This window comes from Ostrinia nubilalis, chromosome Z (genome assembly GCF_963855985.1).
Source record: "Ostrinia nubilalis chromosome Z, ilOstNubi1.1, whole genome shotgun sequence".
Classification (NCBI taxonomy): Eukaryota; Metazoa; Arthropoda; class Insecta; order Lepidoptera; family Crambidae; genus Ostrinia; species Ostrinia nubilalis.
Genome location: NC_087119.1, coordinates 20962614 through 20974810, shown reverse-complemented (window position 1 = coordinate 20974810; position 12197 = coordinate 20962614). Strand labels below are relative to the sequence as shown.

The 12197-nt window shown below is 39.7% G+C and overlaps 1 protein-coding gene across 1 annotated transcript in view; it reads right to left on the bottom strand.

The window, feature by feature from the left end:
- LOC135086564 (protein nervous wreck) overlaps positions 1-12197 on the bottom strand; it is a 152201-nt gene that overhangs the window by 23482 nt on the left and 116522 nt on the right. The window contains exons 6-10 of the mRNA XM_063981316.1: positions 10689-10842; positions 9804-10031; positions 4593-4778; positions 1969-2205; positions 768-921 (exon numbers count right to left, since the gene is read on the bottom strand). Coding sequence (XP_063837386.1) covers positions 768-921; positions 1969-2205; positions 4593-4778; positions 9804-10031; positions 10689-10842 — 959 coding nt within the window. The remainder of the gene's footprint in view (positions 1-767; positions 922-1968; positions 2206-4592; positions 4779-9803; positions 10032-10688; positions 10843-12197) is intronic.

The window sequence follows — 12197 nt, the reverse complement described above, 5'->3', positions numbered from 1 at the left end:
AAACAAAAACTTACTAAGTGAAACTGTAAATCTATGCTGAAATTGCCAACAACTGCTGTTTCAAATTCCGGTAGGTCCGTAAACATCGCAGCATTGAGGTTCCATTGCAAATGCTGGCACGACAAACTTGGCTTCTGTTGAGGTCTTAGTGACCTCTTGTCGCGACCTTTTGCCTTGCAAGAACTTGTCTTCAAGCAGCCCCAAGTTAGGTCGGCAGACACCGACTCTCGAGTGTGTACTTTTCACACCTCAAGCAAACTTGCAGAGTTCCCAGCATGTTAACTTTATATTATAACTACGCTAGTTTCAAGTGCCGGTTCACGGGTTATGGTTTTAGTGGCATTTATGATACAAAGCGGGCAATTTATCAGCAAGTCAGTTCTGATTACGTTCGATATTTAGAGGTGAGAGTTGCAAAATAAATAATAACAACTCAGTTTTATGGAGCTGGAACATTGGCGATCGGGATTCTTTTAAACTACTCATCTTCTCCTGCATGACTGAGAATTACATGCTGATGATACCAGCATGGACTCAAATCAAAAATTATCTTTTTGATTTGAGTCCATGATGAAGCAGCTGCAGCTGATGATGAAGTAGCTGCAAGTGAAGTGTGACCTGAAATGCCTAAAGTTAACCCATCAAAAATGGTTTAGATTATTATTGCTAGGCTGATGTGGCGGCTTCGTTCTCTGTGTTGTCACTGTCGGAGCACGGTTGGTCCTATATGGAATAAACTAGAATGTAGAGTAAAAAACAGCATTTACTTGGATTACCATCTACTTCATCTTCACGATCGTCATCCTGCTGCGAAGAGCCGGAGGTGGTGCGCTGGTGGCCGGTCCCGGTCGGCCCGGCAGACGTGGCGGCTTCGCCCTCCGTGTTGTCGCTGTCGTAGAACGAGTCGGAGCTCGGTTGGTCCTACGCGGAAGAACAGAAGCAGGGGAAAATTTAATTTGGCAAGTGTTTACAGTATTGTTTTAGGTGTAAAATCAATGTATCTAATAATAATATGTTTATGTCTTTTTTAATATTGTTGCTTTTGGAACACGATTGCATTTGAAATAATCTAAAATCTAATAAATGTTAGACACAATTTCTTAAAAATTACATTATTTAGCCCGTAACCAAGTTAAGTGTTATCTGTATAGGTAATTTGATTTTTAGTAAGTTTGATATTAACAAATAAAGTAACAAAGTTTGCCAACTGCGAACGACATAGGTTCTATTTGCCGCACAATATTTACAGAAAAGACAAACAAGACTTGTTGTGTGTTGACTGAGGAGTTTCAATAACCTCTTTATTACTAACATATTTTATCAGTAAAGTATTTTATTAGTAAAGTATTTTATATTTTATTTTATGTTAAAATTCAAGTTTAATAAAGCATCATGTATCAGGCAGCAAAACTCTGAAAACGCAGCGTCGAGCGACGACATCATAAAGGTAGCAGGAAGACGCTGGACGCAGGCCGCTACTAATCGGTCAACATGGAAATCATTGGAGGAGGCCTATGTTCAGCAGTGGACGTCCTAACGTCCTCTTGCTCTTCGAGTATCCACGAAAGACCAGTGTCGTGGTGTCCATTAATACCGTTTCGGTGACATGCACATTACCTACTTTATTTAGTTTTAGGCCCAGAACAGACGGTGAAACGCAACTGCAACGAAACTGCAACTGCTAGTTACTTTTGAGTTGCATCTAAGTTTCTGCCATAGCGTCCGTTGAGAGACCACACATGACGCGACCATGTTGAAATTTTCAGTTTCAGTTTCATTCATCAGAATCATCAGAAACTTGCAGTTTCGTTGCAGTTGCGTTTCACCGTCTGTTCTGGGCCTTAGTTTTGTTTTCATTTTCTTGATGTTGTTTTGTGTCGCTGAATAAAACATTACATTTTCAATTTTTTTCATTTTCATTTTCAAATGATGATGATGTAAGCATGATGCTTTCATCGTACTACTCACGGCGGCCCCAGAAGCGTCGGTGCGCACGCTCAGCAGGCTGCTGCTCCGGGGCAGCGTGTCCTGCACCGCAAGCAGGTCCACCTCCTTCAGCCACTCGTCCACCGGCGCGCCACTCACGCGCAGGCACTCCAGCCGCGCCTCGTACTTCGCCTTCGACGTCTCCGAGCGGCGAATGTTCGCGCGAAGCTCGTCCATTCGCACCTCCAGCTCCGGACCATTCGGGTCGTTCGGGTCCACCTAAATGTTATTTTGTTTGTGAATGATGCAAATCAACGCTTCACAGCAAGGCTGCTCAACCCTAGACCCGCGGGCCATAGTGTAACCCGCGAAAGAATTCTAAGGGGCCCGCGCAAGTATGGTTTGAAGTTTCGAGTTTTTATTGCGCTTGTCCTGAGAATAACTGACTCTTCAAAAGATTGAGCAGTCTTGCTTTACAGTGAAAAATGTCGCTAGCGATAAAAATTCTAAGCTCAATTTAAATTAACACAATTACAATATTATTTAAATCATTAAGATTTTATACAAATTACAAATTTTGCTTAAACGTAGAATACATATAAATACATATACTAATTCATGGGTTTTTAAATAAAACAAATCGTAAGTTTTTGAGACACTTTTATTTTGTTATATACTACCTTCTAATTTACTAACTGATGAAAAGTAAGCGCTCTGCTATCGTAATATGACTGCTGTTAAGACTTATAACAAACCATTAGATTTCATTTGCCACTACTCTACTAGTACTGCCATGTATGACACCTAATTTGGATTTGATTGAAATACAAACCAGGGTTGAACTTTGAATTTTCAGTGACGCCGAACCGAAATAAATAATTCGCAAGTGAAACCCCAGGCTAGCTAAAAATGTGCAGTGACCGTGAACTAGCACACTGAAATTCAATAGAGAGTTTATATTTGCAATGGTCAAGGCGAGCAGCCGCCGGATCGTTCGTCGCCCTGTAAAACTTTTATTAGGCACTTTTGGGTATTTAAATTGGCTGATACAGATGAGATTGTAATTAACTATTGAAAACATATTGGGAGTAACAATTCTCAATATTATACCTCCCTATATTGATATCCTTCCTTACACATTATGGGTGACACGTTTTTAATAATAAAATCGTCATTTGTTTTGTTAAGGTTTGAATAGATAAACAAAAACTAAAAGTACTAAAGTGTACCTACGGGCTAAAAACATAAGTACATGCCTGAAGTAACATATTTTTCAACCTTATCTTAAGCTGTCCCGCAGTTGAAATTGTCATTTTATTACAGGCAAATGCCTCTCGAGTATTATTTATAGCCTGCTTCACCTACTTGTCATTATTGGCAGTGAACCGTTCACCTAGAAACTTGATATACACTGTCAAGGAATTGACTTTGAGACTCGGTCTTGCGATGAAAGGTCTCGTATCAATGACACGCTACGGTAAACTGTTGATTTCTTGCTTTGAATTGTTCAAAGTTTTCAAACTTTAGTAGTTTAGATTGTTGGTTGTTGTTTGCGAAATGTGGCGTCAAAGCAAGTGTACTTTAACAATCATAGCTTTGTTTTACGATCATCAATTAATCAATGAATACATCCTATAGCACTTAGGGTATTAGTTTATCTGAAAAGGATAACTGACTTACATTTTTTAAACGAATAGTTCCCGAATATTGCTGCCATCGATGTTTTCTAGTTGGAAGGCTGTATCACCTGTCTCAAACCTAAAGGTAGGTCCATAATACTGATATAGGTAGTTTTGTAGTTGCGCACGCGTTGCGGGCCAGCGAAGTCTTCTCAGCAAATTGCGTCGATCAACGGAGCAGATCTATCTAGTGAACTGTTATTCTTAAAGCTTATTCCTCTCAAAATAAATGTTTGATAATGCAATCTTCGTCGCCAAGTAGGTACCTAGACTTACCTCAATGTTCTAAAAAAATTACTAACCAAACTTATTTAGGAAGTATTAAATTTTACATTCTGCCATAATACCCTCTTGTCCCGATGCAGCTATGCAGTTGTGTTTCATTCCGAACCACCGCAGTCTCGTTGATATCTTGTGATATTCATGGATTCTAGCTTCTTCTACTAAATAGTGCCAAAGTTTAAAAAGTCTCCAACCTTTCCTTCTTCAGCGTCGTGTATGGTTTGATAGAGATGCAGCCGTAGCTGCAACGGACCAGTATCTTAAACTTACGTCACCTAAGAAGATGTGAGAGAGAATTTGTGGAGAGAATGCTAGATCCAGATGTAAGAAGTCATCGCCTTCTGCCCAGCAAACACGCATATCCTGTTGCCGTTGCAGTTTTGTATTGCGTTGCGGGCCGGCGCGGTTTTCTCGAAGAAGAAGAAGCTCGAGCAAGTCAGTTTAAAGTCTTATTTAATTAACTTACCTCGTGCGATCAAATCAAAATCAAACTCTAAAATATATTCATTTGTTTAGTCTGATTAATTAAGTTACAGATGCAGCTAGCGCGTAACATCCTGCACCAGCGCGGTCTTTCGTACGACGCCGTTTTCCCATACTCCCAAGATACAAGCATGGCTCGCGGCTTCGTGCCCTCTCATTAAGAAAATTGCGCCATCTAATGAAGCTGCTCCAGAAAGTAAGTTTTATAATCCGTAATCTTACCTTCTGCCCAGCATCGCGCATAGCCTGATACAGGTGCAGCTTGCGCGTAGCATCGCGCACCAGCGCGGTCTCACGGACCACCCGAGTGGCCCAGCGGCGCGCCTCCTGGGCCAGGGTCGACACCACCGACTCGTGCTCCATCGTCACCGTCTCCACAGGGTCGTTGTCGCACGCCTCGTACTCGTACTTGCAACAAAGAAACATATTATTGATCCACATGATGCTCGTACGTGCAGCTCCGACCGCAGTCAACCAACGAATAATGTAAGCCCTACATGAAAGTCCTATGTCATTATTTATCGACATCTGTATTTCAGAGCCTATAATTGAAGGAGACAACTGTTTGTTTCACATGGAAGAAACAAAGAAGGTGCTTAATAAGCACACTTTTTATGACAACCTGCAATAAGCCGAATGCATACTAATGCATAGTGGGCGGTTTACGTGGTTTACGTGGGCGGGCAAACGAAATACGTATATTCAAGGGATATATAATTTTAAATAAAAATGTTGTGTTACAATCATAAAAGAAAGTTAACACTTTAGTTTTATTTTAAAGTTAATAAGTTCATTCATTCATTCAATTTAAAAAACCACATATACAAGCAGCATCGGTTGCAGTGGATGACCAGGATGGAACATTTAATGTGGCAGCCATATACTGCCCCCCCAAACATACTATAAAGGAAGAGCTTTATAATGAACTGTTCAACACACTTGGAAAGCGCTTTATAGCTGGTGGTGACTGGAATGCAAAACATGTACACTGGGCCTCTAGACTCACCAGCACGAGAGGAAGAGAGCTCAAGAAATCTATAGACAAGAACAACTTGACTGTAATCTCGCCCACTGAACCGACCAATTGGCCGACTGACCCTAATCGCCTTCCTGACGTCATAGACTTCTTCATCGTCAAAGGGCTATCAAGATTCTCTCATGACATACAAACTTGTTTGGACTCTAACACTAATCACGTTCCGGTAATCCTGACTATCGGCAATACAGTTCTAAACATAGAACATAAAGCAAAACTCTACAACAAGCGTACCGACTGGAACTCTTATCGGGAATTGGTTCACGAAAAACTGGATATGAAAATAGATCTGAAAACCAAATCAGATGTTGATAATGCTGTTCGTAAAATAACATCAGTCATTCAGGAATGTTGTTGGTTATCCACGCCTGAAGATTCAAACAGACATCCACAGAGTAAAACGTACTCTGATTTGATAAGGCAGAAGATACTTGAAAAAAGAAGGCTACGTCGAGTATGGCACACTAGTAGACATCCAAGCGACAAAAAGAAGTTAAACAGAGCCATTCGAGAACTTAAGACACTCATAAAAGACGCTAACGATGCTGCACTGGATAAGTACTTGGAGGGCCTGTCAGCCACGAAAACGACCAATTATTCACTATGGAAAGCATGCAAAAACATTGATAAACCAAAACATCAAAAACCACCTTTACGAACAAGTGACGGTCAGTGGATAAGAACGACTCAGGATAAAGCGGAAACCTTCGCAAAACATCTCAGCCGAGTGTTCACGCCAAATGACGCTGTAATGAACATGGATGAAACTGAAATCGCATCAGTACTGAATCAATATTTCCAACTTGATCTACCCCTGAGACTGGTGACACCAAGAGAAATACATAGAAACCTTAGGTCGCTCAAAAACAATAAAGCTCCGGGGTATGACCTCATAGACAAAAAGGTCCTACAAGAGTCCCCTCGTAAAGTGGCTGTGTACCTAACAATGGTATTTAACGCCATAATAAGGATTGGATACTTCCCAGACCTGTGGAAGGTATCGAGTATCATAATGATCCATAAACCTGGGAAACCTATTCACGAAGTCACATCATACAGACCAATCAGCCTCTTGCCGATCATGTCAAAGCTACTTGAAAAGTCTATACTTCAAAGAATGATGAAAGTGATAACGGAAAGATCAATAATCCCGGAACATCAATTTGGCTTCAGAGAAGAACACGCAACTATTGAACAGGTACATAGAGTGTGCAGAGTAATCAGATCTTCAATGGAGAAAAAAGAATACTGCTCATCTGTTTTTCTTGATATCCAACAAGCCTTCGATCGAGTCTGGCACAAAGGCCTATTGTGTAAGATCAAATCAATATTGCCACACACATTCTACGGAATCCTGAAATCGTATTTGTCTGACAGAATCTTTCAAGTGAATGAGAATGACTGCACCTCCAACTTCTATCAAATATCGGCAGAAGTCCCCCAGGGTTCTGTATTGGGACCAATCCTATACACCCTGTACACATACGACCTACCGCAGAGCCCAGAAGTCACCGTCGCAACCTTCGCTGATGACACGGCTTTACTGACATCCTCCAAATGTCCTATCGAAGCTTCTCGAATCCTGCAAAACATCCTGAATGAAGTTCAAAAATGGCTGGCCAAATGGAGAATAGCAGTCAGTGCATCCAAATCGGTGCACATAACCTTTACCCTCCGTAAAGGAGACTGTCCTGCAGTTACCCTAAACGGCGTCCAATTACCACACCAAGAAACTGTAAGATACCTGGGCATGTACTTGGACCGTAGACTTACGTGGAGTAAACATGTACAAACCAAACGAGACGAAATTAACCTAAAATACAAGGGTCTCTATTGGCTGCTGGGGCGGAATTCAAAACTATGTTTGGATAACAAGCTGCTCATATACAAAATGATTCTGAAGCCCATTTGGACCTACGGCATCCAGTTGTGGGGCTCTGCAAGTGCCTCTAACATCATGATAATTCAGAGAGTGCAAAACTACATCCTGAAACAAATATCGAATGCACCATGGTTTATAAGAACAACAGAGCTACACGAGTTATTGAACGTGCCTATGGTGAAGCAAGAGATAGACACCCATGGAAACAGCTACAAGCTAAGACTGTCAAAGCACCCGAACCAGTTGGCTGGGCAGCTCACTATCCCAGAAACCATACGGCGGCTTAAGAAGCGGCGGGATATCTTCGACAATTAGTCTGAAAATAAACCTGAGATTAAGAAAAATAAAGGCCTGTTTCCGCTGGGAGCAGTGCTCTAAATGACGAAAAGAATCCACCCCATCTGCTTATAGTTTTTGAGGACTGATCGCATGATTAAACCATAAAACAAAAAAACAAAAAAAAAAAATAAGTTCATTCTTTTTCAAGTCAAAGGTAAAATTTAGGTTTTTTAAAAGTTCACTGATAGACGTTGACGTTGAACCGAATAAAAACCTAACAGAATCCCATTAAAGTTTGCAACTTGAGAATTGCAACATCTGGGAAGTTTGTACAAGTTATTTATGCCCACTTAGATGGTACGAGAACAAGTTGTTTAACTCTTTCACAGACAGTAGCCCAGACACAATAGAAGTTTAATTGTTAATTAAGAATGCTATAAAAGCTCACTGTCCATGAAAGTGTTAAAATAATTAAACAATAAAATGTTTTTCAAAATATGTAATAATAAAATTAGTCAACTCACGATTTGACAATTGCTACTATAAAGAAAGAGATAACTGTGTGTATAAATCTTCTGCTGCTTTATGAATTTCAGTTTTGCAGTAACTAAGTAGGTAAGTTTATTCGAGTTAGGTCTCGGCAAGTTTGCATTGCCCTTAAGCTCTAGTAAGTAGACTTGTTTCCTTGAATAGAAGGAATGCAGATGTCAGTTTTCCCACGTTTAAATTACCTGCATTTACATGGTTTTCTAGAAGCTAACGTCGGCAAATTACTTAATAACACTATTATTGTTGCATAACCAGTTATTATCGCCTATTGTGAAATATTGGTTTTCCAAAATAAATAACACATTAGGTAATTTGAAATATTTACTAAGTATTTCACTTTTAAAATGACTATTAGGTATTCAGAAAACATATTGCGGATAATGCAAGGCATGAATTATAACCAATTATTACTTACCTATTTGCATTTTGTAATCACATTTGAGATTATGTTATCTAAAGTTGTAACTAATTAACTAATACTATAAAGAAGAAGATTTGTATTTTTGTATGTTTGTAACAAATAAACTCAAAACCTACTGGACCGATTTCAAAAGTTTTTATTACCACCACACCATTGGAATCTTAATACTTATTAGTTTTTTTCTGAATAACATAGGCATTTGTTTAAATTTATAATTCCGAAAATGTTTGTTAAATACTTACCTACCTATACATTCTCCATGCAAAGACTGGGCGGGCCACTAGTTAAAAATATATTTCAAATGATAACGCATTTAGTTGTTAATGTCGTAAAGTATTACTTGAACAGATACCTACTTGAAATGTAGGCCAGTCAATGAATGCTGATATTTCGATAACTTTACAAGATATAGAAAAACTTGTCAAAGTCACTTGTAGCAATCAGCTTTTTTGCATAGTTTCCGAGATTATGTGAGAAAATCCGAAAATGAGATTTTCAAATAGGGGGATTTGAATCACCGCCGGTTCAAGGGCTACGGGCGGGGACTTTTGATATGTTCATTCCCTAACTACTTAGTCCAAATAAAGTCACGTAGTCAAAAATTGTGTTCCAAGCATTTCCCTCTATACCTCTTCGTTGACTGGCCTAATAGATCGACGGTTTCTGTGTGTAGAGGGCCTCATAAAAGCAGACCTCATAAAGTTCCAATACCACAGATCGGGGTATCACCGGACTCTGCATATTTGATATTAAATACTCGGCGATGTTGGCTCTGCCGCTTATTAATATTGATGTCTTTGGATATTCCAGGTGAGTTATAGTAAGTATGCAAAATGATCTATCTAAATACATGTATCTTTGCATCCGTAAAGTTATATGACCAGCTTCATATTTCATTTCTGGTGTTTGTAGTTATTTACTGTCCATCATAATCTAAACCATAATTTATTAACACTACAAAATAAGATGAATCCATTTGACGTCGAGTCTCTAAGACGAATGCCTAAATTGTTTTTGTAGTCAATAATGATGCCAAGGAGACTACCGCGACTCCTAACTGTCTTGGCTTCGCTGGTGCGCCCGAAGATGGCTTACATAGCCGATCTTCGTGGCAAACCCCCTCGTACATTGAGGATTGATTGATATTACACTGTGCTGAAAGTAGTGAGATGTAGTCCTGAGATAATAGTGCTGAGATGTAGTCCATACCGCTATATTTTTCCTAAACTAAAAAGTAATAATTCTTTAAACTTATTTAATCCATACCTGGATATGCTGCTTCAGCACTGGGTAGTAAAGGTAGACGCATTGCAAGTTGTAGTCGCGCGTCAGTTGCTGTGCTTGGTCCCTGATCTTGCCGAAGGAGTGCTGGGTGGCGGAGCAGGTCAGTAGCTCCGTGCGCCCCATCAGAGTCAGGAACTCGGAGACCTTCTCGTAGACCGAGGACTCCATGCTTTGCATGCAATTCTGCAGTTCCACCAGGAAGTAGCGGTTCTGTGGACAAAATATAGATGGAGCAAAATGTGAAGTTGCGATACCGAGTTTATGGTGTGAAAGTCATCTCTCTAAATCATTACAAACAGGCCCCTCTTTCCCACTGGGCACTTTGGGCACGTGCCCAGGGCCCCGCGACTGAGGGGGCCCCCATCTGCTAATAAGACCTTTTTCCAGATAATAAGGGCCCCCCTTAATCCTTAAATGCCCAGGGCCCCTAGTAGGTTAAAGACGGCCCTGATTACAAAGTCGGGTAAGCTGAGCTAACAAGAACCTTTGCCACTCTGTTATCAATCATAGGTTTCCAAACGTAACAGACCGTGAATGTAAACGTATTACTCTACCCCATTTGACAATTGATCAAACAGCTTAGAGGGACTCGGAAAAGAGTGTAACATTCATTACTTGACATCATCTTCATATTGCAGACATTTTAATTTATCAGAAAAAATCTCTCGGTATTTGGTTTGTGGTTTGGCCTACCCTCCCCACCGTGGCGGAGTTCGCATATTTGATTTTGTCCCTCACCTGGTGAGCATTGGCGTTTTAAAAATAAAAAAATATGCTAAAATATCGAAAGGATTAAATCACCTTCAAAATAGATTAATTGACAAAAGCTATTTTTTAATGGTTCGCGTATTTGATTTTGTCTCTCACCTGGTGAGCATTGGCGGCTGCGATGCTGAGCAGGTAATCGTTCCTGGCTCCCGTGGACTTCTCCTCGAGCTGGTCGCGGCGGGAGGACACCTTCGCGCTGTTCTTCTGCAGTGACGTGATCGACTGGAAGAACGAGCCCTTCTTCTTCTTGAGCCTGTTGACAAAACAACTAATTAACAAAATGTTTTTCGCACTCCACTTTGATATGCTCTCTGTATTTATTTTATAAGTGTTAGTTTTTGTGTAGTGTGCAATTCTATCAGATAGATATTCAAAAGGCCCGATAAGTCGATAAAAAAAGCTTTGAACAGGCTGAAAGATACATAATAACATGTTGCGAGCGTAATCACGCCTGCACGTGCATCGGGAAATTAATACCCTGTGTTTGATATGAATATCATTTACCACGAAATTGTAGCCACAGCAATTGCGACCAATTATTACGTGTGTATCGACGAGGTATCTGTATGGAAAGTAATTTCAGAGTTTCAAATACAGGGTTGGACTAAAAGCAGTTATTAATCAATCAATCAATGAATAAAGCATTTATTGTTTCAGTTATAGGTAATACAGTAATAGACCTTAGGTATATGTATTTACATGAGTCAGCTAATTGGGCGTACAATATTTTATTTGAATGAACACAGCAGTAACAGCAATTCACAAATATTTCATGTTTCAAATTAGGAAATGAAAAATTGATATTTCTGATTACACTCGTAAATGTTACCGCAAAAATAGTTCATATTGAAGATCTTATTTTCATGTTATATGATTTTGACGACATATGTATTATTTGTAGTAGTTTTTGAGAACTCGGCTTGTATGCTAGATTTAGGAAATACTATGGCCTTAAACAATTGCCTGTGTATATTGCGCTGAGTGTTTTAATGCATATCGTTATAAAAATAAATGCCGTCCATTCGAATGCCGCTTTGGGACTAATGGCTCCGTGTAAAATGTCCATGAAAATTATTATTATACATTTTAAATCAGCTGAAAAGTTAATAATCCAGCAATTTTACGTTAATCCGTGATATCGGAGGTTCACCGCAGGGGTGGGGGGAAGGGGGATTCCCGAAAGGGGGGAGAGTTAATTGGTTTTCGGACGGTTAGGAGATGGGCTCATTACTTCTACAATCCGTCCCACACCCAGCTGTATCGGATTTCGACAGCCATCTGTTAATGTTCAGGCGCGATTTAGAAAATATTATCCAGTTTTAAAAATAAAAAAATATGCTGAAAGATAGAAAGGATTAAGGCACCTTCAAAATAGATTAATTGAGAAAAGTTTAGTTCTTTTTAAATGGTTTTAAAGAAACATAAAAAAAGTCTATATCCTATGTCAGAATTTAGACAAGTCACATGGTTTCTGGTACCTAGAATTGTCTCAAAAATCATTCCGTTAATGAAATCAATTTCTCTTTGCCATACCTTCTCCCATTGTAATGGGACATCTATAGGTTTATTTTTAATCAGAGACGCGTTGTTGATGGGCATGGCGCGAGC